Raw genomic sequence first — 25,473 nt, forward strand, 5'->3', positions numbered from 1 at the left:
CCATTTTTGAATATATACCTGAAGAAAACAAAAACACTAATTTGAAAAGATACATGGACCCCAGTGTCCGTAGCAGCACTATTCACAGTAGCCAAGATATGGAAGCAACCTAAGTGTCCATTGACAGATGAGTGGATAAAGAAGATGCGGTGCATATATACAATGGAATATTACTCAGCCATAAAAAAGAATGAAATCATGCCATTTGCAGCAATATGGATGGACCTGGAGATGATCACACTAAGTGAAGTAAGCCAGAGAAAGACAAATATATGATATCACTTATATGTGGAGTCTCCAAAGGTCATACTCATAGAAACAGGAAGTAGAATGGTACGACAGGCGAATGGGTAAAGAAGATGTCTCTCTCTCTCTCTCTCTCTCTCACACACACACACACACACACACACGCATACATACATACATACATACATACAATGGAATATTTTGGGGCATGTAGTGTCAGCTTGGCCTTGGAGGGAATGTGGAGGAATGTCTGCCATGCAGGTGCTCAGCCATGCCTACAGGACTGCCCCTCAAAACAACCCTGGACGTCAAAGCTCGGGTGAGCCTCCTGGGTTGGCAGTACTCCGTCTGTGTTGCGTCCTGCATGGTCTCTGGAAGAATTAAGCACTGTCCACAACCCATGGTGATAACAAGGCCAGCCGTATAGAAAAGTGTCTTCTTGCATCTTTGACCGATTGCCTTTGTGGCCACATCAAATGGAAATTGAAATGCTTCATGTGCCTCTGTGATTCTGGTGATCTGAAAGGGAACTCGGTATTGAATAGTCTTGCTAGAATTCAGAGGAAGAAAATCCAGGTATACTTTGCCAATGTATGAAATTGGGAATCCCGTCTTTTGGGGCTGCAGCAGGGTGGGCTGTTACCGGCTGGTGGTCATACGGCTGGAGAGCTGACACAGGTTGTGTTTCATATTCACAGTGTAGCCATTTTGTCTCTGCTCACGTGTGACGTTCCACACTGTCTGGCGGGGTCTCTTGACCTGGAATCGTGGCTGACACAGGGCAGTTACGCTGCCCACGCTGTCACCCAGCCAAGGTCTGATTTGGCCAGTTAGCAATCTAATTTTAAAAGCACTATGAAAATACCACTGCACACGCTTTGGCCTTCCTCTCCCCTTCCTGACACGTTTCTCCTGGGTAGTTTTTACTCAGCATCTTGGCTTTCTCATGACTTATTCCCTGGGGCCTTGTGCTAACTGTTCCGTCCAGCAATCTGTTCTTTTCCTCTCTTTCTGCAACATCTCTCTTGGCTGTCCTGTCAGCCCTCCTAAGTAATAAAAACAGGAGTCGGGAGTGAATGAAGTGGTCGTGGGGTATTCAGCGTATACTGGGTGTGATGCGAAGAACATTGCATGGCTTATCCATGCAACACCCCAACGGTAGATGTGATTCTCAGCTCCATTGCGCAGATGAGAAAAGCAAGGCTTTCCCAGGTCTCGAAGGGGTACAGCTACCTAGTGTGTAAGGCTGGACTACGTGCCACTGCCGGACACCTCCCAAGCCTCCCTTTCTGTCTTGTTTGCCCCGTTGTCCCCTCAGCCATCACCTTGGGGTCCTTTGGTGGGAATTTTTCCTCCTCGTCCATAAGCCTTTGACATTTTAGAGACATTTAGAATGCCCTGGTCTGTGCTCTTTCCTCCTGCCTCTGGGTCACATCTAAGGTTTCCATATTTCCTTTCTGGTGGACTTCCAGGTCTACACTTCTGGAATCAAAATGGCGCCCTCTCAGCTGGTTGTATGGAAGCTGCCTCTTGCCCTTGGGTTTGCCCAGCCTTTTGTATCCCTTGCAATTGGGTGTGTTGTTGGTGTCAGTAAGTGTGTTTTCTCGGTGCGGGCAAACTGCGAGCTAGTTGCTGTGTGCTCCATAGATTACCACGCACGTTATTATTATTTTTATTGAAAAATAGTTGATTTTACAGTATTGTGTTCATTTCCCCTGTACGGCAGCGTGATTGTCATACGTATGTATACATTCTTTTTTCATGTTCTTTTTCATGATGGTTTATCACGGGATATTGAATAGAGTTCCCTGTGCTCTACAGGAGGACCTTGTCTTTTATCCGTCCTATATATAATAGTTTGCATCTACTAACACCAAACTCCCACTCCATCCCTCGCCTATCCCCCAACCCCCTTGGCAACCACTAGTCTGTTCTCTATGTCTGTGAGTGTGTTGCTGTTTCATAGATAGTGTTCACTTGTGTCATATTTTAGATTCCACATATAAGTGAGATCACAGGGTATCTGTCTTTCTCTGTCTGACTTACTTAGTATGATCATCTCTAGTTGCATCCCTGTTGCTACAAATGGCATTATTTCATGCTTTTTCATGGCTGAGTAGTATTCTGTTGTATATATGTACCACATCGTCTTTATCCACTCATCTGACGGAGGACATTTTTTTTATGAGGTCCCTATGAAGCCTTTGCTTAGTGGATTATAAGAATGACACCCCAGGAACACAAAGAACTAAAGGCAACTTGCTTGGGAATCTAGAATGTGAAGGTGACTTTAAGGTCACTAAGAGGGTTAAATGTCAAGCCCTGGGGTCCGTGTGCTCTTTATGTAGCAAAAGAATGATGACATCATACGATGGGCACTTAACAGTTTTATTTCCAAATGATCCAAACAGTAGCCGGGAGAGACAGAGCCGGCCAGGCGGAGTCCAGTTTTCAGTAGGTTCTCCGTCCCTAAGTAGCTTTCCAGAGGTGGGGAGTGCCTGTATGTACCCACCTGCCCATCCTGGTGATAGACGGTGACCCTGCTGAGCTGAGTAAGGCATCCACGTCCTTACTCCACAGCTGGTACCCCTGGAGCTGGACTCCACGAGCACAGCTGTCCCCACCGCTGTCCTGTTGGCCATGGGTCCATCTAGGGGTCTCAGGTCTGCCTTGGTGCTTCGGAACGAGGGAGCTAGAAGGAAACCGGCGTGGCGCTTGGGCCGCGAGACCAAGGGCATCACGGGAGCTGCGGTCTGTCCGTGCCTGTGCAGTGAATCGTCACGTGGGTTCCTCAACCGAAGCCTTCACCGTGAGCCCGTGGCCCTTGGCGTAGCCTGTTGTCCTGCGTTATCAGCGGACGCCGTAGGTGCCTCTGAGTGACCCCGCGTGTTACTTAGAGCCCTAGTGCCTTGGACATTCCCTGCCATAAATATGGGCCCCATAACGACGAGCTGCAAGGATGCAGAAGCTGTGTCCCAGGAACACCGTGTGTCCCTTGCTTTCTTTCCTCATCAGCGAGCAAGGGATGGGCAGGGGACAGTGTGTCTCCCTGGGTCACCTGGAGTGGCCCTCACCCTGCATCCCAGAAAAACTACCATCACTCACACAGAAATTCTGATGCTTTGCAGTAACCACACGAAGGTCGCGAAAAGAGAACTCTCCTCCAGGCGCGTGGCCGCGGTCAGGGTCCCTCGAGACACCCCCTAAACATTCTGACTCGGAAAATCCGTCTTGATAGGATTCGTTCACCCCGAAGCCCAGCCAGATGTGGTTTCCTGGGGTCCTGACCGTGGGAGACAGGAGGCGATGTTTATTCTGACGTTCGGTTTTTTTCCCAAGCACGTACCCGAACGTTGCCGGCGTGGACGGATGCCGCGACATCTCCTTACACCGTCAGAGACAGCCCCCCGCCAGGCCCTTCACAGATCGTCATTACGTTGAAATTAGAAACAGGTGCAGAAGCAGGTTCTGACGATAAATAGGGTGAGTGGAAGGAGAGAGGCAGGACGCACCCTGGAAGGGCAGGCAGCGCACGGTCAACTCTATAGGGTTTGGCACATGCACGGTTACGTAACCCTGCGGCTGGACCGGAGATTTAAAAGCAGCGTGGATGGCTTCTGTGTCGTGTCAGCCGAACACACCAGCACAGCCTCAAGACCCGACTTACTCACGGCCTTGTGTGTGCAGCGTGGCTGCAAACTGGTGGGGCTGAGGTCTATCCTCATGTCACACTGATAGCAGCACTTCTAAAAAGAAGTGAGACATGAGGCCAGCACTGCCCTGCTGGGACCGCCAAAGAGCTCTGCGGGTGAGGACAGATCACATTTAGCATCACAACTGCTGTTTCTGGACCCCTTACTGAATTGTAGGTGCTGCGCTGAGTTCTGGGCATATTGGGGTATTTTCAGCTCATGCCAGCCCCCAAAGGGGAAGGTTTTCTTTTTGTGCTATGGAATGAATGTGTGTCCATCCAAAATTCATATGTGGAAGCCCGCACCCCCGACGGGATGGTATCAGGAGATCCTTTGGGAGGTGATTAGGGTTCGATGAGGTCATGAGAGTGGGACCCCATGATGGGATTACCATCCTCATAGAAAGAGACACAGAGATCTTGTCTCTCTCCGTCTCTCCCCCAGAAGGTGGCTGTCTGCAAGCCAGGAACAGAGACCTCCCCAGAACCAATCATATCGGCACCCTGATCTCAGACTTCCAGCCCCCAGAACTGTGAGAAAATGAATTTCTAATGTCTAAGCCCCCTAATCCTCTGGTTATGGTGGTCTAGGCTGACTGATATGACCCCAGAGCTGAAAGAGGTTGAGGGACCTGCCCAGAGTTACCCAGCCTTGGAGGTGGGATGGGGACTCAGGCAGTTAGGCTGCAAAGCCACTGAACGATGGAGCTGTCCTGCCCCGTCGAGATGAACCACGTCTTTCAGGGGAAGATGTGCCTGGATTTGAATTGGTGCGTTTGAGAACCTCCGTGGGATGCTGTTCAGCCTTGCTGGGGATTGTGGACAAGCCTGAGAAGTTAAACTCCCCGTGACCCGGTCTTTTATCAGGACGGGAGGAGGCTGCCCCTCTCATGCAGAACCTCCGGGAACCCCACCAGGTTCTAATGGTGAAGACTGGAGCAACGTCCCCTTCTGCAGGAATTCCATTCTGGAACAAGCTCAGAGGGTTTCCTTCTCTGCCTGCCCTCAAGGGAAATTACTTCACCAGTGCCTCCCTGACCTGGGGGCAGGGAAATACTCAATTCCAGCTCCCTCCATCCTTCTTGAATTTGAAGAATACTTTGCGTGGGGGGTGGGTGATGGCGTTGGCTTCGCGGTTCCGTCAAGGCGCTAGCCAAGCCCCATTGGTGGCCTGTGTGGTCCGGGTGGCTTTGCCTTGTTCTAAGACCAACGACTTCCCTGGTCACTCCGCACAGACATCCCCACAGCATGCGTCACTGGTCCCAAGGAGGACCAAGCCAATCTGGTTGGAGGAGCCCAAGTACAGAACATCTTCAGCGCAGGTGACCTGGGTCTCGATCCACGGGCATCATGGGTTGTCCGCATGATGGCCCCAAGAATTCACACGTTGAAGCCCTGACCCCCAGAACCTCGGAATGGGGCTGTATTTGGAGATGGGGTCTTTAAACAGGGGATGAAGGTAAAATGAGGTCACTAGGGTGGGTCCTGATCCCATAGGACGGGGGTCCTTATAAGAAGAGGAGATCAGGACACAGATACACATGGAAGGACGATCCTGTGAGGACGCAGGGAGAAGACGGCCGTCCACACGCCCAGGAGAGAGGCCTTGGGAGGCACCAGCCCTGCCCACACCTGGATCTCAGACTCCAGCCTCCAGGACTGGGAGAAAATAAATGTCTGTTGTTAATCCACCCTGTTTGCAGAATTTTGTTACGGCACCCTAGCAAACTAATGCACCAGGATCTCCACAACATCTGTATCTGAAGCACATTGTTCCTTGGAGCAAATATTATGACAAATGGGAACATTTTCATCGTGCCCCTTAAAGAAAACCGGGCAGATCCTTGTCAAAGAAGGACGACTTTGAAATTAATTTCTGAAAAGATAACTAGGACTTTTTCTGTTTTCTTAAATGAGAGAACACTTTTTTAAGTGCACTGCAGGGTGTTGGCTGTTTGGATCGGAGAACAAGGAAGGGGTAAGGCAATCCCACTTTTTTTTTTTTTTTAAACTTTTGGCCCACTTGGTCTGGAGCGAGATGCCGTCTTCATCTTCTAGGTGTTTCGCTATATGAATACTTGAAAAGGTAATTCAGGACAGAGGGCGATCAGTGCCTCACAGGCAAGAAACGCAGAAACGTGAGAGATCCTGGTGGAATTTTGTCCCAGCGCAAGGAATCTGCCCATTTGCTCAGCCAGCCTCACTGAGGATGGTGTGTGTGTCTGTCTGTGCTGTGCTGCTGTCTTGAGCATGCATGGTCCTAGCTGCTTAGTTTCTCAGTCAAAGATGTCAATTTACCTCCCCCAGCCCCTGCAGAGTGCAGACCTCCCCTTGATTTTATGACCTTGTGAGGGCCCATCGTTCATGGCTGACGGGTAGACGCCGGAAGATCATTGTGTTGGCGTTCTCAGTTATTCTGGGGTCTCAAGGTAAAGCTTGCTTCTAGGCAGGCCATGGAGTTATTTGAATGTCCTGATATATATTTTTTTGCTATTTCACATATTTATAAATCTGGGCCTTCCCTGGCAGTCCAGTGGTTAAGACTCCATGCTCCCAATGCAGGGGACCTGGGTTCGATCCCTGGTCGGGGAACTAAGATCCTGCCTGCTGCGTGGCCAAAAAAAAAAACAACACATCATAAATCTAACAAAATCGTCTGTATCCTATGTTTTTTCAGGTGCCTGTGACAGCACTAAAAAGGCTCAGGTGAGCTCACGATCTCACTGACGTGTTGTCTTATGGCTGCATTCATCTCCCAGGAAGCTAAAGCAGGGCGAGTCTTAGTCAGGATGCCTCGAGGACAGGACTCCACTCTCAGCATCGCACAAAAGCACACATCTCAGCCCGGGGTTCCGTGTTCCGTGTGGCACAGTGTGGGATGCACGATGCTTTGGTTACGGCAGAATCTATGTTAGTACCACTGCTTTGGCTGGACTTTGCTGTCACCTGTGGGCATGTCTCTGTCAAGTTAGGCAAGAGGAAACTCTCTCTCTCTCTCTCTCTTTTAATACGTAGCTTCAAATTCTGATGGGAATTCTATCTGTATCTTTTTCTGCATGGATAATACTCTCTCTCTCTCTCTCTCTCTCTCTCTCTCTCTCTCTCTCTCTCTCAATACATAGCTTCAAATTCAGATGGGAATTCTATCTGTATCTTTTTCTGCATGGATAATTCTCTCTCTCTCTCTCTCTCTCTCTCTCAATACATAGCTTCAAATTCAGATGGGAATTCTATCTGTATCTTTTTCTGCATGGATAATTCTCTCTCTCTCTCTCTCTCTTTCTCTCTCTCTTTTAATATGTAGCTTCGAATTCAGATGGGAATTCTATCTGTATCTTTTTCTGCATGGATAGTACTCTCTCTTTCTAACTACATGTAAGGAAAATCATTTCCAAAATCCAGCACTTATTTCAGTACCGAGGGCTTGTCATGGGGAGTGAAGGGGAAGTAAAAACGGCCATTACATATAAACAACAAAGGCGCTACTAAGGAAACACTGCAAGATACAATTATGAGGGCTAGTTGTGGATAGTATTAAAAAAAACCCTAATATACAGCATTTAGGAATTTAAATCCATACCATCCTCTAATATTTGTTCCAGATATCAGTAAGTGGAACTAACTCTTGAAGTTCATTTACGAAAAGGACCTAAGCAGAAATACAAGATTAGGACCTTAAGTTTGCATTTCACAAAAGAAAAATCAGATGTAGGTAATTACATACTGGTAAAAATAAATACAAGCTTTTGAAATTCATGTTGCACCCTGGATCACCGGATCCAAAAACACCCTAGAATCACACCTCAGCGGTTTATAATCAGTCTGGATTTCCCTTTCAAAGTATCTCTGGAGATTCATTACTGTCCTGTTTTATTAAGACAAGTGGCTTGGTCAAGAAGGACCAGCTGCAGTGGATGTTGCATTAGAATATACCATCACATATGGTGGCGTTTTCTGCTCTTCATTCCTGCACACAAACCACTTAGTAAATTAAGCTAAAGTTCGGGCAGCACAGTCTGGTTCACTTTCAGTGCTGATCAATACTGGAAAATGGAACGACTGGCAGGAAAAGTCCTGAAAAGTACTCCTTGGAGCCAGACGTGTTTCACAATGAATATTTTTCCAGATTTTAGAAAGATTGTAGTTTACACTCTGCCCATCATTGGCTCTCCAGCTGGACTCTTAGTCGACAGGACATAATCGAACATCGTGCCAACATAGGGCAGGATTAGAACTGTGTAGTACTGTGTAGTTACTATATAAAAATAAGGCAATTGACTTCAAATTGATCTATAGTCAGAAAAACGAGATTTTTCCAGCTAGGAATGTGAAACAGTGCAGGTATTACTAATCTGTAAAGCTGCCTGGAGAAATCCTCAGTTTTTTCCAGAGAATGTAGTTTTGCAAGCTACGAGGGGGAGAAAAACGAGAGAGGCCACCCACTCTTATGTCCTTTCTTTCGTTTTTTTTTTGTTTTTGTTTTTTTAATTTAATTTGGCTGCCTCGGGTCTCAGTGTTGGCGTGTGGGCTCAGTAGTTGTGGCTCGTGGGCTCTAGGGCACAGGCTCAGTAGTTGTGGCGCACGGGCTTAGTGGCCCCAGGGCATGTGGTGTCTTCCCGGACCAGGGCTCGAACCTGTATCCCCAGCATTGGCAGGCGGATTCTTAACCACTGGACTGCCAGGGAAGTCCCTGTTACATACTTTCTAGTCCAAAACAAAACTGTTTCTTGAAAAGCAAAGGGAAAAAAATGAAAGACTTGCAGAAGACGATCGTGTGCGTAAACAAAAAAAAATCCACTGTCGGGCAGAACTGCAGACATCTGGAGAAAAACAAAGCACGTTTTTGTCTCTTGATGTTGCTTGTTCTTCGGGAAGGTTTAACAGCCTCGATGAACAGGTTCTCCCAAACGTTAATGTGTCCTTCACGCCCTTGGAAGGGAAATGATGCAGAAAATCGCTGTGGCATCCTCGGGCAAATGATCGTCATTATTGCGCACGTGCTGAGACTTCCCTCGCGACCGGAGCTTCAGGCACGGCTGACGGAGGTGGGGCGAGGCGTGTGCTCGGGACCGGGAGTGCGGTGATTTCTGAGTGGGACGGATAAAACTGCGACGTTTCCGTCTGTCCCTCCATGACATGCATACCAGCTGAAGAGACAGTAACTGTGGCAAGCGAATACCAATCCCAGGGCACCTCCTTCAAGGAATAGTCTTGAGACACGACCAAAAAAGATGACAGGCCAGTATCTTTGATGAATGTAGATGCAACAATTGTCAACAAAACCTAGCAAACTGAATCCAGCCGTACATCAAAAAGATCATGCGCCACGACCATGCTGGATTCATCCCAGGGTCACAAGGATGGTTCAACATATGCAAATCAATCCGTGTGATACACCGCAGCAACGAAAGAAGAGACAAAAAACACAGCATCTCAAAAGAAATATTCTTTTTTTTTTTTTTTTACTAGTTTATTTGATAAAACAAAGAGAATGAGTGAAAAAGACACTGGCACCAATTACCGTCACTAAAATGTGAGCAAATAAAAAGAATTCTTCTATATTAAAAAGAATCTAAACCCGGGTTTTTTCTGTTCCCAGTAGAAAGACAATAATGACACCTCTTCCTCGGCTCTCCTTTTCTTCTTTCCTCCCTCCATCCTTCGCTTCCTTGCTTCCTTTTTTTGTTTGAAAAGAAATATTCTTGAAAATAGAATGGAACAACAACATTGTAAATCAACTGTACCCCAATAAAATAAAATAAGATAGAATGGAACAGTGGGTACCACATACTGGGGTTGCCTGCGTGTCGGTGGAGACAGGGTGTAGCCAAAAGGAAAACTAAACAAAAACTTCCTGTTCTTAGATAATGTAGAGACACGAAAACCTATTACTGCAATGATTCCCTACTCCAGTTTTCACGAGATAGGCCCGAGAACCTTCTACACGTGCGACTGTAGTGACCCGGACGTCCTGCTGATCCGGTGAATTCTGTAGCTTCCCTGGGCCCAAGGAAGTTTACAGATGCTGAGGGAGTTAGAGTGTTTCATTATCCGCCCCGTCTCTGAAAACCTGAGCATCATAGGGCACGTCAGGTCATGGAAGGGGTTCCCGGAGTCTGGAGTTTTTTCAGAGGAGCTCATTGAAGGAAAAGGAGGTGGGCAGAACGACCAGATGAAATGTGAGGTTGTGTTCATGGGAAGCTAGGTCTGTGGTCCAGACGGTGTTCTGTAGGGGACGGGGGGGGGGGGTGGAATGGCATTGAGGAGTGTCAGGTCATTGCTTGGGAATGGGATGGAGCTTCCATATGCATTGAGCACTGCCAGCTCGTTGCTTGGGGATGGAGTGGGGCCGCCATATGCATTGAGCACTACCACGTCATTGAAGGGGAATGGGATGGGGCCGTCGTATGCACTGAGCAGGCTTGGGTAGTACGGGTCCTGGCACACATTCATAGCGGGGAGGTGAAGGTGGACCTTTTAGGGTCTTCTCATTCCTATTTATAACAAAATTAGGTGAGTGGGAGGATGAGGAAACAGTCAACCCACAGGGAGAGTTCAGGGAATGCTCTTACGCCTGTGGTCATAACTTCCAATGCAACCAATAATTCACATTTTAAGTAGTTTGGAGATCTCATGGTTCAATCTTATTTCAACAAGAAAGTTTCTACTCGGGCCGTTCAGCATTAGGGAACGTGTATGTTGCATGTGTGAGTTTATGGTAATAAATGGTGACCACACAACGGCGACTGTAGTGCATGTTGATTTGGTACTTACCTATGTTATTATCTTTGAAAGTTATTATAAAATATTGGCTGTATTCCCCGTATTATACACTGTATCCTTGGAGCTTACTTTATACCTAATAATTGGTACCTCTTACTCCCTGTGGGTACAACCTTCCTTTAGGTCGTTGTTCATGTAACTTTCCGTTTGCACTGACTTCCCCTGGAGCAAAGAGCAAAAGTGACAGGGAGGTCCTCCCGATGGAGACCTACTGATGGAACTGGGTAGAGGGGACCCCAAATAAAGGAGCACTGCTTTGCATTATGCGAAGGTGGCCTCAAGATTCCTGCCTCCCTACAAGGTGTGCATGCCTTATGTAATCCCCTCCCCTTCTCTGTAGGTGGGGCCCAGGGATGATGGGGGTGTCACTCCCATGGTTAGATTATGCTGTATGACAGAAGCGAAGGGACTTTGGAGATATAATTAAGGTCCAAAATCAGTTGACATTGAGTTAATCAAAAGGGAGACCATTGGGTGGGCCTGGCCTAAACAGGTGACCCTGTGAGAGAGACTTGAAACAGAAGCAGAAATTTTTATGCTGGCTTAGAAAATGCTGACAGCCGTGTTTTGGGAGGACCACGCAGCACAGAGCTGAGTGACCCCTTGAAGCTGAGAGCCCCCTTTGCCCGACAGCCAGAAAGAAAACGGGACCTGAGCCCTACAACTGCATGGAACTGAATTTCACCTACAACCCGAGTGAGGCTGGAATAGGATCCCCAGCCACAGAGGATGACCCCAGCCACAGAGGATGACCCCAGCCCTGTTGACACCATGGTTTCAGCTTTGTGAGACCCAGAGCAGAGGACCCTGCTCACCCCGACTCAGACTTCTGACATAAAGAGCTGGCAGATGGCAAATGGGTGGTGTTTCCGTCCAGGGAGTTTGGGACAATTTGTTACACAGTGTAGCTAGCTGATACCCATGGCTCCCTCTTCAAGCCCTCAATCCAGGGCAGAGTGAGGAGAGCCCTGCAGGCAGATGGGCGCCTTTACTCCCTGGATTCAACTTGTTAAAGCTGGTGTCTACACCCAAGTAAAGTAACCACACGACCTTCTCACCAGGGACTAAGAAAGGGGATCCTGAGAGCAACAAAGGAAGTTGGACATCTTTGTACATTTGTTTGTGTTCTCCTGGTAGGAAGTCTTTTCATCTCAATAAAAGCTGCTTATGAAGAACTTTTTCCACCCTGAACCCCACATGACTGGTGTTGTCCTGCCTCCTAGTGGACAGAAAATTTCACAAGTTAGAGTGCTGGTCACGTGGGCGGGAAGAGGGTGTATATTGGAGTTGGATTTTTCCCCTTTTTTCCATTTCTGGCCACCACACATTACTCTTGGAGGATTTGAATTTCTTTTTTCTTTTGCTGTGACTGAGGTCATTCACTGATGGATTGACTGATTAGTTGATCTTAGGTTGTACACTGCGGTGTTTTGTCTTTTTATGAAGATGTCCCGTGTGAAAATTTAATGTGCGTGTACATTTTGAAATGATGACCAGAACCAGTGCTGTATTACACACTTGTAATTTTACGAGGTCAGGAGATCCTTAGCGTTCCCATCACACACACAACATACCCGTCACCATACATGCTTACCATTTTGTTGTGTGTGTGTGATGAGAACATTGAAGATCTACTGTCCTGGCACACTTTGAGTATATAATGTGGTATTGTTAAACATAGTCACCATGATGTACGTTAGACCCCAGAACTTTTTCTTCCGGTAACTGGAAATTTGTACCCTTTGAGCAGTATCTTCCTGTTTTCCCCAAACCCCAACCTCTGGTAACCACCATTCTACTCTCTGCTTTTTTAAAAACATATTTTAATTTTATCGGAATGTAGTTGATTTAAAACGTCATGTTAGTTTCAGGTGTACAGCAAAGTGATTCAGTTATACATACGCATATATTCATTGTTTTTTTAGATTCTTTTCTCATAAAGGTTATCACAGGCTATTGGGTAGCGTTCCCCGTGCTACACAGCAGGTCCTTGTTGGGTATCTATTTTATATATAGTCCTGTGTGTGTGTGTTCATCCCAAGCTAGTACTTTACCCCCCTCCCCCTGCCCGCCATGATTCCCCTTTGGTAACTATAAGTTTGTTTTCGATATCTGTAAGTCTGCTTCTGTTGTGTAAATAAGTTCATTTGTATCTTTTTTGTAAAGTAGACTCCACACATAAGTGATATCGTATGGTGTTTATCTTCCTCTGTCTGGCTTACATCACTTAGTGTGACGTAACCTCTAGGTCCATCCATGTTGCTGCAAATGGCATGATTGCATTCTTTTTTATGGCTGAGTAATATTCCAGTGTATATATGGACCACATCTTCTTTATCCATCCATCCGTCGATGGACACTTAGGTTGCGTCCATGTCTTAGCTATTGTGCATAGTGCTGCAGTGAACATAGGGGTGCGTGTACCTTTTGAATTACGGTTTTCTCCGGGTATATGCCCAGGAATGGGATTGCTGGGTCATAGGGTAGTTCTATTTTTAGTTTTTTAAGGAACCTCCATACTGATCTCCCTAGTGGCCGCACCAATTTACACTCCCACCAATAGTGTGGGAGGGTTCCACACCTTCTCCAGCGTTTGTTGTTTGTTATCTTTTTGATAGTAGCCATTCCAGCAGGTGATGAGGTGATATCTCATTGCAATTAAATTTGCATTTACCCTGTGATGAGTTACGAAGCGCTGTGGTTGGCTGTGAGGCATGCTCACGTCATCTTGGTGTTATAACCCATAAACGTGGGTAACACACTCATACTAAACCTCCACTAGTTTGGGGCCTGTGATCATGTGGGCTGGGTGGAAGTTACTTTTAGGCCAGCTCTGTGGGTGGATAAACTAAATAAGATCCCCAGAAGGACCGTTTACCTCCTGGGAGTACGAATTGCTTTTGAAACTCTTTAGAAGCTCCTGTTTCCAAGTAAGACGCTGATGGCCTTCTAACCACCTGGCTTACAAGTTAGTTGGAGGTCATTCTTTTGTCTTTAATTGTAAGGTGCTTTGGGGTATCTGTTACTTGTCTTGGGGTCGATGGAGACTGTTCTCACTTTAATTGCATTTTCCAAATATACTTGGCAACCATAAACATTTGAATAATCTGTAACCTGAAAATTTCACAAACTTCAACGCCTTTTTACCAAAGCTTTTTACCAGTGTTGTTGTTGACTCTTTTTTGGTGGTGGCAGTGGTTTTATACTTGAGACTCTGGGGTTGAATGTAACGTCTTCCTGTGATGGTTCAGTGGTGGTGGTTTGGTGTCTCCAAGGAGAGAGAGAAAAGTGAGTGGGGAGACTTAAAGAAATAAACTTCCCTGGAGGTGGATGTGTGTGTCCTAAAAATGTCTGTCTGTAGGGAGGAATCCCTGTAACCTGAGGACCAGGGCTTTGCTTGAGAAGGGTGAGTTTGAGGCTCAGGTGGGCACAGGGGGAACAAAAAATTGCAGCTGGTGATTGTAAGACAGCATTGGATCTCCAAGATATTTGTGATGTGGACAAAAAAATGTCACCAGCCTTTTCATTAAACAAAGGATATTGCAGCCGTCAAGCCCTCAGCCACTGCAGCTGCCCCAGTGCTTTGCCCTGAGGGGATTCAGGATGGAGAAAACCAGGATCCTGGCTGCCCCAGTGCTTTGCCCTGAGGGGATTCAGGATGGCGTGAAACAGGATCCTGGCCCCAGAGAGTTAAGGTGCATATCAGAGGAATGATTTCAATGAGCTCAGACTCCTGCATCTTCCCATATATAGAAAAGTGCCAGATTCATTAACTTGAGATGTCTGGTTTCTTTAATAATCTCTTGATGTTTGAACTACCTGGGCTTTGTTGCAAAAACCCCTATATACCCTGGCTGCTTCCTGACCTCTTTGGAACAGTCCCCTCGAGCTACCCGAGAGGCTGTATCCCGGGCTTAAGTCGTCAGCAAGTCCACCAAATAAAACATAATTCTCAACTTTTGGTTGTGCATTTTTTTTTCAGTTGACAGTTTAGAAAAAGGGAATATGGACGGAGCAGAAATACTTCAACTAGGAGAGCATTAGGCTTAAGAAAAAGGGGATTTTGAACTATGAACCATGAGAACAGGTGACGCTGGGGCAGTGGATGTGCACAGACAGGCATCAAGGGACCAAGGCAGGTGGGTGAGACCGCTCAGGTGCACCTACCTGGCTGTGCCCACTGACCTCACCTGCAGGGACAGGCAGCTGTCACACAGAGCAACCAAGTGGCTGGGGCCTCACGGCTTCCTCAGATGCTGGCCGTACAGGCTGGCTGTCTATGGTCTGATCCTTTTAGGAGTACAAACACACCTGGGAGGTATCGTGGGTTTGGTTCCAGACCACACGATAAATTGAATATCACAATAATACAGCAAGTCACGAATTGTTTGGTTCCCCGGTGCATCTAAAAGTTACGTTCACACTAGACTGTGGTTTGTTAAGTCTTATTATGTCTTGGGAATTCCCTGGCGGTCCAGTGGTTAGGATTCGTAGCTTTCACTGCTGGGGCCCTGGGTTCAATCCCTGGTCAGGGAACTAAGATCCCACAATCTGCGTGGCATGGCCAAAAATAAAAATTAAAATTGAATTAAAATTTAAAAAAAATTTTTTTAATTAAAAAAAATTGCACGTGGATTAAAAGTAATTCACGTGTGACTTTAAAAAAAGTCTTTGTTTTTATAATTTTTATTGGAGTTTAGTTGATTTACAATGTTGTGTTAGTTTCAGGTGTACAGCAAAGTGATTCAGTTACACATATACAGGTATCCACTCTGTTTTAGTTTTTTTTTTTTTTCCATACAGGCCATTACAGAATATTGAGTAGTTTCCTGTGCTATACAGTATAGGTCCTTACTGTGTCTAAAAAAACAACGCACATACCTTTATTTAAAAATGACTTTACTGCTAAAAGTTGCTTCCCTTCCCTTGTGAGCCTTCCCCGAGCCATATCCTGTTGCAGTAGTAACGGGAAGGATCCCTGATCACAGGTCAGCATCGCAAACAGAATCCTAGCGAAAATGTTTGAAATACGGCGAGATGGACCAAAATGTGACCCAGAGACACAAACTGAGCAATTGCTTTTGGAAAAATGGCCCCGACAGACTTGCCGGACACGGGGCTGCCCCAAACCTTCCATTTGTAAAAACAAACAAACAAAAACCCAAAAAACCCACAGCATCTGCAAAGCACAGTCCATTGAGATGCCGTACCACGAGGTCTGCCCGCACTGGTCAAAGAGAAAAAGCAAATCCACCTCGTGGTGGTGTGGGGTCACAGCCCCCGAGAAAGCATGTCAGCCAGGCCCCGTGGTTCCGAATGCGGCTGCTTCCTGAGATGTTTCCTGAGATGCTGTCAGTGATGCCGAGTTGCTCCGGGAAGACCGCCCTTGCGGGGTTGGGGGGGCTTCCGGAAGAGAGGCTGCGAGGAGTTCATTCCGCATGCGTGTCCTGGTCCTGATGCAGAGCTGTCCTCAGGATGCTTTCTGGGTACAGCCTCCTATTCCGGGAAGACGCACCCCTCTCAGGACATGTCCTGGGGAGACATCCCCCTGTTTAGGAGCCATGGAAGGGTGCTCGTCACCAGCAGGACCAGAGAGAAAATTGCCCATTGGTTTATTCACTTTTCTCACTGTGTGCCTGGGATCGCTCTCCCTCTCTCCCTCTCTCCCTCTCTCCCTCTCTCCCTCTCTCCCTCTCTCCCTCTCTCCCTCTCTCCCTCTCTCCCTCTCTCCCTCTCTCCCTCTCTCCCTCTCTCCCTCTCTCCCTCTCTCCCTCTCTCCCTCTCTCCCTCCCTCCCTCCCTCCCTCCCTCCCTCTCTCCCTCCCTCTCTCTCACGCGCACACACACGCACACACAGGATAATCTTCCTCCGTCCGTTTTCCGTATCTGGTTTTAGGGGCAGCTTGGTTCTGCTTCTACCTAGAAAATAGCATCTTACGTCTCAGCAGACTTGAGTCCGTCTGTCTGTCTAGAACAGCCAAGAGGTGTGTATACGTCACGTTTATTTTTAAGGAATGACTTATTATTTTTCTGGTTGACAGGCATTTGATCTATTTTTGGTGAATTTGTTTCTGCCCATAGCAACGATGCGCATACAAATGTTCTTATACACATCACCTGGTGGACAGGGGTGAGACATTTTCTAGGGTATATACGCCTAGGCGTGGAATTGCTCAGTCCAATGCTACACGCATATTCAAAATGATTGTGTAACATTACATTCTTTTCCAAAGATCTGGACCAGTTTATCTTCCGAAGAGCAATGCATACACGTACTGCTGTGTTCTGTGTCCTCAGCAACCTTGATAACGCGAGGTCTGGCGTTTTTGCCACCTTGGTGGCTGTGAAGGGACGTCTGCTGGTTTTCATCTGCATTTCCCACTTGCTGTTGAGATGGCGTGTCTTTTAGGGTGTGTATTTGGCATTCAGTTTTCTTCTCCTGGGGCGTGCTTGCTCGTGTCTCTTGTCCATTTTTTCATGAGGTTGTTTGTCCTTTTCATATCGCTTTATGGGTGCTCTTTCCCCTCTGTCTTTTACATAGAGAAATACAGGGAAAGGTGGGAGGCAGGCTGTGATAACCGAGCTGTTCTCCTGGGTGCATCCTGGTCCTTTGGGGGCCCCTGTTCCGCTGTCTGCAGTGAAGACAGGGCCAGGACTCCGGAAGCTGCCTTCCTGCCTGGCATGGATGTAGCAGCCGGCAGCTCCCCGAATTCGTCTGTGATGGACCCAGACAGTGTCTGCTGTTCCCCGTTGGGGAGAAGGGGGGGCAGATTCTCCGGGACCCACTGGCCCCGTGTACAGGGGCTGTGTTTGGTGTCGGGATATTTGAAAGCTGCCCTCATGTTCACCTGAACCCCCTTCATCATAAACGGTGCCTCTCAGCCTTTCAGGGTCTTGGTGGCCCTAAAGTTACCCCTGTTAGGTTCCAAGGCGGGTAGTGGTTATGGTGAGATGCACAGAACCAATGCTAGGAGCCCTTTCACAGCAGAAATCATCTCTGAACAGGCAGCCTCTCTAAAAACCATCTTGTGTTTTTCTCGTACGTGCTTATGTTTATCCCAGTGGAAATGTTTTAATTTACATTTTTGTTCGTGATTTTTTCCTTCTCTGAGTATTGATGTGAACTCCCCTCTCCTTCTGGTGCTATTTCTTTGCAGATTTTTGTATCAGAACAAGGCACACTTCATAAAAAGAATCAACTCAGGCTTTCCCCCCCGCCCACGTGTTCTAAATCAGTCAATAGAGGTGGGATTATCTATTTTTTGAAAGTCAGACAAAATTTGCTAAAATACCATGGACACCGTCCCCGCCGTTTCTGGATGTCATTTTTTCATTAATTTTTCTCTTTCTCCCATATTCGTTGCTCTGATCAGTCCTAATTTCCTTGATTAGGTCATAACAATCAGCATTTTTCTCAGAAAAGCATTCATTTCCTTGAGATGTTCATATTTGACTTGTAAATCTAGCATATTATTAATATCGTTAGAAGCACACACCTATCATTTTAAAATCTTCCTACGATAGAGTCGTCCCTGTTTGTAAATTTGCATTCTCAACCTTGTCAAATATATTATCCACAGTCTTCTCTGGGTCTTTGTTTCTGTCTTTTTTTCTTTTTTTTTTGGTCTGTCGATCTGTCAGATGCTCAAAGACGTACACTCATTTCTCCCATAACCATTTTGGTTCTGTGCCCTTCTCCCCGCATTCCCAAGGGTTCCTGAGACACAGACTGCGATATTGTGTTATTCTGAGAACACGGCACGTGACGATCGTGACTTCAAATTGACTGGGCGTTGGACCCACAGATAACGATGCACGTTGCCCCATTGATACTTTAGTCCTGAATCCTCCCCACCTTATGTCAGTAGGGCCAGCCCTGCTTGATTTCTCCTTTTTAGCCTTTTAATTTTCAATCCCTGCTTTAAAAAGCTCTATAGTGAAATAGGCAGGAGAACGCTGAGTGTGGTCTTCCCATACGAGGCTACCATCTTGGTTTTGCATCCTGACCAGCCCCCTTGGGGTTCACGCTTACCCTTTCCAACTGCACCCCTACCTGCTTCCTGGGTTTCCTGTTTTGCTACCCAGACAACTGGTGTACCTCCTATGTGCCAGTCCTCTGCATGGCAGACGTTCTGTTTCTTATTTCCTAACGGGTATCTTGACCCTTCTCAAAACATCGCAACCTTCATTTCTCTCATTATCCAGATAGAAGTGAAGGTGTTCGTGACGGCATCACAGGTACAATCAAAAATGTCACTTGTGTCTCCTTCTCCCTGCCAGGAGCCCTGCCGTGTCAGTTACCCCGTCCCCTCTCACTGTATGCGTTGTTGGGGGGATGCAGCCCCTACTTGGGTTTTAGGTGAGCCCCTAGCGTGCATGAGTCCCCATATCCCGTCAGTGATCAATCCTGGTGCTTCGGCTCGACGGGGGGCAGAGCTCACAGTTTGCAGCTTGTCTTGGGCGTTTCTTTTCTCAGGGATGGAGCGCTTAAAGCCTCCTGGTCCGCAGGGAACAGTCTGGTCCTCTCAGCGGTAGGGCTTGACTGGAGCGCTCACATTCCCTGTGCAGCGTCACCCCATCATCCTGCCAGTGATGCTGCTGGAGAGGTGAGGGGTGGGGGGCAGCTCCTCAAAGGATGTAGAAAGTGGGCGCTCATGACAAGAACGGGCAGAAAAGAAGCAAAGCCCAGTAGCTCCTTCAAGAGGCAGCGCTGTCAACCTGGAACATCCGTCCTCATGTTTCTGGTCATTTCTGACCCTTTTCCCCCAAGGAGCAGGGAAAATTCATCTTCTGACATTTCAAAGATCCAGTTACAGTGCTCTGTTTCCGGAAGCTGAGTGTGTGGGTCCACCCAGCCTTTTACCATGGGTTCGAGTATTAGCAGTAGTGGGAGTTTTCCTCTTTTTTTTTTTTTTTTTTTTACATTCCTGGGAGCGTTTCAGGTGAACGTTAGAACAGTGGGTCAGGAATGCCTGTCCAGGTGGCACCGTGTTCTAGAGCAGAACTTTCAAACGCCCTGTGGCAAAGCTCCCTTGTCCCCAGTCTGTCACAGCCTGATGCCATTGGAGACAGAATAGAAAGGAATTACGAGAAAAAATACGTGTAAGAAACATGCAAAACGGTAGTGCCCAGTGTTGCTTTTTTTTTAATTACTGGATTCAGCAAACATAAAATGACTGTTGATTTTTTTTTTTTAATTTCTAAACGCATCCTCGATTTCTGAACGTGTCCTCTGGCAGGCTAGTAACCAGCAGATCACAGGATGGTGCCCGTCCATAGGCCACGCTGAGTAACCCTGATCCAGGAGCACGCCCACCCCGACTCCCACTATAAATTTTTAGGGAAAATACTTTAATAAATATCTACACTCGCTTGTCCTCAGTGGCTGTGTGACTTGGCCCACAGAGGTTCCATTCTCTGTGCTCAAGATTATCTTAAAATGTCTCTTCTGAGTGAACACTAACATGTGTTGCAAAATATGTTCCTTCCCAAGCTAGTACTTTTGCTGGATCTCAGGTGTAATTATATTTAAAACTTCCTACAGAAACCACAAACCAGCAAAATCCTGCAGGCATGTCTCCCCCCTGAGATGTGTGGCACAGTAGGTGCTGGTCCTTAGGATATGGAAACCGTACTCCCCTCTGTTCCTGGGTCCTGGGACCACAGATATCCCTGTGAGCCTCTTACCAAGAGCTGGGCCTGGGGAGACCCAAAGCGATCCTTCAGCAGAGCCAGCTGCGACAGTGCAAGGACAACAGTGCTGCAGAATGACCCAGAAAACTGCCTTCCACTCAGAAGGGTTGTCTGGCCTAAGTTCCCCTCTGGACCGCAGGATCGTCTTCTGAGCTCACGTGGTTGTTGGATGAACTCAGTCCCTTAAGGTTGTAGGTCTGAGGTTCTGACTGTCCTGCTGGCTCTTGAGTGGGAGCTGTTCTCAGCTCCCAGGAGCTGCCCTGAGGGTCTTGCCCCATGGCCCTCTCCCAACGAGGCAACTTATTTCTTGCAGAACAGCAGGAGAATCTCTCTTCCTCTAGTTTGCTTGCAAGAGGGAATATTATGTAATGAAATACAGTCATGGGGTGACATCCCAGGATCTTTGTCGTATAAGAGGACACAGTCCCACCCACACTCAAAAAGAGGGCATCGTCAAGGACGTAACTCACAGAGGGTCTTCTTAGCGTATGTTGGCCACAATGGACCTTCCTCTTTTCTCTAATCGGTGTTACTTCCCAGGAGGGATAGAAGTTAACCTCTTTAGAAATCGTCTTAGCATCTGTGGTAAATTGGAGGATAACCACGCGTTTTTGTCTTTTTCTCCAGTGGAATTTCTGTATTGTGACCTGGCGTCCATGAGGTCCATTCAGCAGTTCGTCCAGAGGTTCAAGATGAAGAAAATCCCACTGCACGTACTGGTCAATAACGGTGAGTTCTGGTGAAATCCAGAGGTTAATTCAGACACAGACAGGTGCTCTAGCGGTCCCTTGGGAAAGCGGGCTTCCCAAGGAAATATATGTTGCAGTTATTGCCCCTGTTTGGTTCCACTGATGTGTTTGGCTTTCGTCCTCAGAATAATCAATTTTAGGATGTTGCTTTGAAACGATGTAAAGTGTGATGATGTGTCCTGTGGATTTGATAACTTGGACAGGTCCACTTGGGCTAAGAGGTATGAGGGACACGCAAAGGGCTGGGTGTTGTCACAAGGGTTATGTTATTAAAGCCTCAGCGTGTTTCCATGACAGTCATTATCTGGGCTCCAGACCATCACGCCCAACTGTCTCTTGACATCATCCTTACAGCCAGCACTCTTCAAACGTACATGTGGAGTCCACGTCTCCCCTCCCCCTGCCTTCCACCCGCCCCCTGACCGCAGACCACCCAGAGCCCTGTTGTCAGCCGCACTGAGCTCTTAAGAGCGTTGGAAACGCGTCTGCTTTCTCACTTTCCTGCCCTTTTCCCTGCCTCTTTCTCTCTTCCGCTGCTACAGTCAACTTGTTTCATAAAAGTTCGTCCAAACTCTCTACAGAGAAACACAGTGTTTAACATCTCCAAACAACAAATGTAGAGAACGAAAACTGTTGTGAGCCTCCTGGAAAACATTTGTGCTGGTAGCATTTAACACGTTGCTTTCAGACGTGGAGAATCCAGTATATAAAGGAGGTAAATAGTTAAATTGATCCAGTAGAGACGTCCCTGGCGGTCCAGTGATGAACGCTCTGTGCTCCCAATGCAGGGGGCACGGGTTCAATCCCTGGTTGGGGAACTAAGATCCCGCCTGCCACACAGCGTGGCCAAAGATAATTAAATTAATTAATTAATACAATAGAAGGAATAGACGTAAACAGTGAGTTACAGCCACTATACTTTTTTCCCAGATAGATAGAACATTTGTCAAATTATTTGTATTTTGGGTTTTTTTAATGTCTTTTATTCTGTCTCTAAGATTTTCTCTTTTCCAGTGTTTTTAAGCAATTTTATGGATTCATTTATTTAGTTTGGTCGCGCCCCGTGGCTTGTGGGATCTTAGCTCTCCAACCAGGGATTGAACCCAGGGCCACGGCAGTGAAGGCGCTGAGTCCTAACCACTGGACGGCCAGGGAAGTCCCAAATTATTCGTATTTTGGATGGCAGAGAAAACTAGGACCCTCGTGGTTATACGGAGCCTCCCGTGGATAATCCAGGGTCATTTTCGCATCTAAACATCCTTAAGCTAATCCCTTCTCCGAACTCCCTTTTGCTGGTGCCCCTTTTTCTGAGGGACCCTACGCGTAATGCCGGGGACACATCTCAAGGCGAGGGAGCGTCGTTCCTCCTCCTGAGGCTGTGACACTGTCCATCTGATTCTGGCTCCCGAGATCTGCTTGTTGTCATTTCCTCACCTTTCTCTTTGTCTTGCGTATTCTATCTTTCTCCCGTAATACTAATGGGGTTGGCGGTCAGGGTCAAGGTCAGATAGAGATACCGTGTTCAATCCACTTGTTTAATTAGAAATTCCCACTTAAGGGAAATGCATGGGATATAAACTGTGTCTCCAAAGCTACACGTATGCATCTGTGGCTTTTTTTTTTTTACATCTTTATTGGAGTATATTTGCTTTACAATGGTGTGTTAGTTTTTGCTTTATAACAAAGTGAATCAGTTATACACATACATATGTTCCCATATCTCTTCCCTCTTGCATCTCCCTCCCTCCCACCCTCCCTTTCCCACCCCTCCAGGCGGTCACAAAGCACCGAGCTGATCTCCCTGTGCTATGCGGCTGCTTCCCACTAGCTATCTACCTTACGTTTGGTAGTGTATATATGTCCATGCCTCTCTCTCGCTTTGTCACAGCTCACCCTTCCCCCTCCCTGTATCCTCAAGTCCATTCTCTAGTAGGTCTGTGTCTTTATTCCTGATGTGTGGGTACCTATGAAACACCTACAACTAATACCATTTCCCTCTGCTTAGCCCGGGAAAGTACTCTGCGTGTCGTTATTGCTGGCAGTTCTTCTGGGAAGGTTCAGAATGAATTTAATGTACGCTTGGTTGATATCTTTCAAGTTCGCCAAAATGATTATGCCTTAGACCTCTTTGCAGAGATAAATGCTTTCCAAGGCCATGGCCACCTGGGATCCTCAGCCCTGGGGTGGGGTTCCTTTCGTGGGCGTTTGTCTGTGTCCTCCTTGATTAGAAAGAAAACATTATAGATTGCCACGTGTCCAGGTGAGTTACAGGGAGGGGCCGTGGAGACGTGTGGAGCCACACATCTTCTTTCCACATTACATTTAACACCCTCAGGAATCGGTAACGGCAGCGCGTGCCCCGTATGCTGCCATCGTGCAGGATTCCTGAGATCTTATAGACACAGGCACAACAGAACTGAATATCCGCTGAGGGTCTTTTCTGCAGTTTCAGTACAGCCTTCCATCTGCCAGGAAGTAGGGAAAATAATGTATCCCAAATCTGATGCCTTTCTCCAACAGATCTCCGCTTTGGGTCAACAGAATTTTAGTGAGAAATATTTGCTGCAGTGGAGAGAGCTCTCTGGGGAGAATACCGTAGGCAGGACATATCAACGTGTTCTCCATAATTCACCCTCGCCCTTAAGTTGCTGGGGTTTTTTAAAAAATAAATTTATTCATTTTATTTGTTTATTTTTGGCTGCGTCGGGTCTTCATTGCGGTGCACGGGCTTCTCATTGTGGCTTCTCTTGCTGCGGAGCACGGGCTCTAGGTGCGCAGGCTTCAGTAGTTGTGGTTCACGGGCTCAGTAATTGTGGCTCGCGGGCTCTGGAGCACAGGCTCAGTAGTTGTGGTGCACGGGCTTAGTTGCTCCGCGACATGTGGGATCTTCCTGGACCAGGGCTCGAACCCGTGTCCCCTGCATTGGCAGGTGGACTCCCAACCACTGCGCCACCAGGGAAGCCCAATTTGTTGTTGTTTTTTAAAGGGAAAGCACTTTAAGTAATTTTATTTAGTTTATATACAATGCTCTGTTGACTGTTTTGCTCTTTTTTTTTTACTTGAAGTGTAGTTAATTTACAATGTTGTGTTTCAGGTGTACAGCAAAGTGACTCAGTGATACACACACACACACACACACACACACATACACATATATATGTGCTATTTCAGATTCTTTTCCATTATAGGTTATTACAAGATGGTGAATATAGTTCCCTGTGCTCTACAGTAGGTCCTTGTTGTTTATTTATTTTATATATAGTAGTGTGTATCTGTTAATCCCAAACTCCTAATTTATCCCTCCCCCTGACCCTTTTTCCTTTGGTAGCCATAAGTTTGTTCTCTATGTCTGGGAGTCTGTTTTATAAATAACCATTTGTATAATTTTTTAGATTCCACATATAAGCGCTATCATATGATATTTGTCTTTCTCTGTCTGACTTAGTTCACTTAGTGTGATAATCTCCAGGTCCACCCATGTTGCTGCAAATGGCATTATTTCATTCTTTTTTATGGCTGAGTAATATTCCATTATATATACATATATATATATATATATATGTACCACATCTTCTTTATCCATTCATCTGTCCATGGACACTTAGGTTGCTTCCATGTCTTGGCTACTGTAAATAGTGCTGCTATGAACATTGGGGTGCATGGATATTTTCACATTATGGTTTTCTCTGGATATATGCCCAGGAGTGGGATTGTTGGATCATATGGTAGCTCAATTTTATTTTTTTAAGGACCCTCCATACTGTTCTCCATAGTGGCTGCACCAGCTTCCGTTCTCACCAACAGTGTAGGAGTGTTCCCTTCTCTCCACACCGTCTCCAGCATTTATCTGTGGTGCCCTTGAGTTTTGAGATGACTCCAGTCATCCTACGATGGTCCCGTGTTCCTTTTCTGTGCAGATTTTAAACCCCGCATGCATGGCTCTCAGGCAGATAACGTTTCTCTGGAAACCAGGACAGAGTTGCATTTGGACCTGGGAGGCTTGCCGCTGGACCCTCTTTTCACACCCTCTCTCTTCTTTCTGCAGAGAATCTCATCCACACGTTGGCTGACCTTCAGCCCAGATTTAACTCCTTCATGCAGATCTTTCCTCTGAGCTCAGCACCTCTTGTTTTTGGTCAGTGCCCCAGAGGCACCTCAAGGCGACAGAACCGGTGTGGGATTCCTGAGCCCCTAAAGGACACTGGCTCTTGGGAAAATCCATTTCCTTACTGTTCCAGCTTTGTTGTTCAGATTCCTTAGCTCATGGCCCCTTCCTGCATCTTCGGAGCGAGCACCACAGCACCTTCACATC

General features: G+C 46.9%; 1 protein-coding gene across 1 annotated transcript in view; it reads left to right on the top strand.

Moving 5' to 3' along the window:
- The window catches only part of DHRSX (dehydrogenase/reductase X-linked), a 191,974-nt gene that overhangs the window by 120,167 nt on the left and 46,334 nt on the right, over positions 1–25,473 (top strand). The window contains exon 4 of the mRNA XM_060002556.1: positions 21,040–21,141. Within this exon, the coding sequence (XP_059858539.1) occupies positions 21,040–21,141 (102 nt within the window). The remainder of the gene's footprint in view (positions 1–21,039; positions 21,142–25,473) is intronic.

This window comes from Delphinus delphis, chromosome X, assembly GCF_949987515.2.
Source record: "Delphinus delphis chromosome X, mDelDel1.2, whole genome shotgun sequence".
Taxonomy (NCBI): Eukaryota; Metazoa; Chordata; class Mammalia; order Artiodactyla; family Delphinidae; genus Delphinus; species Delphinus delphis.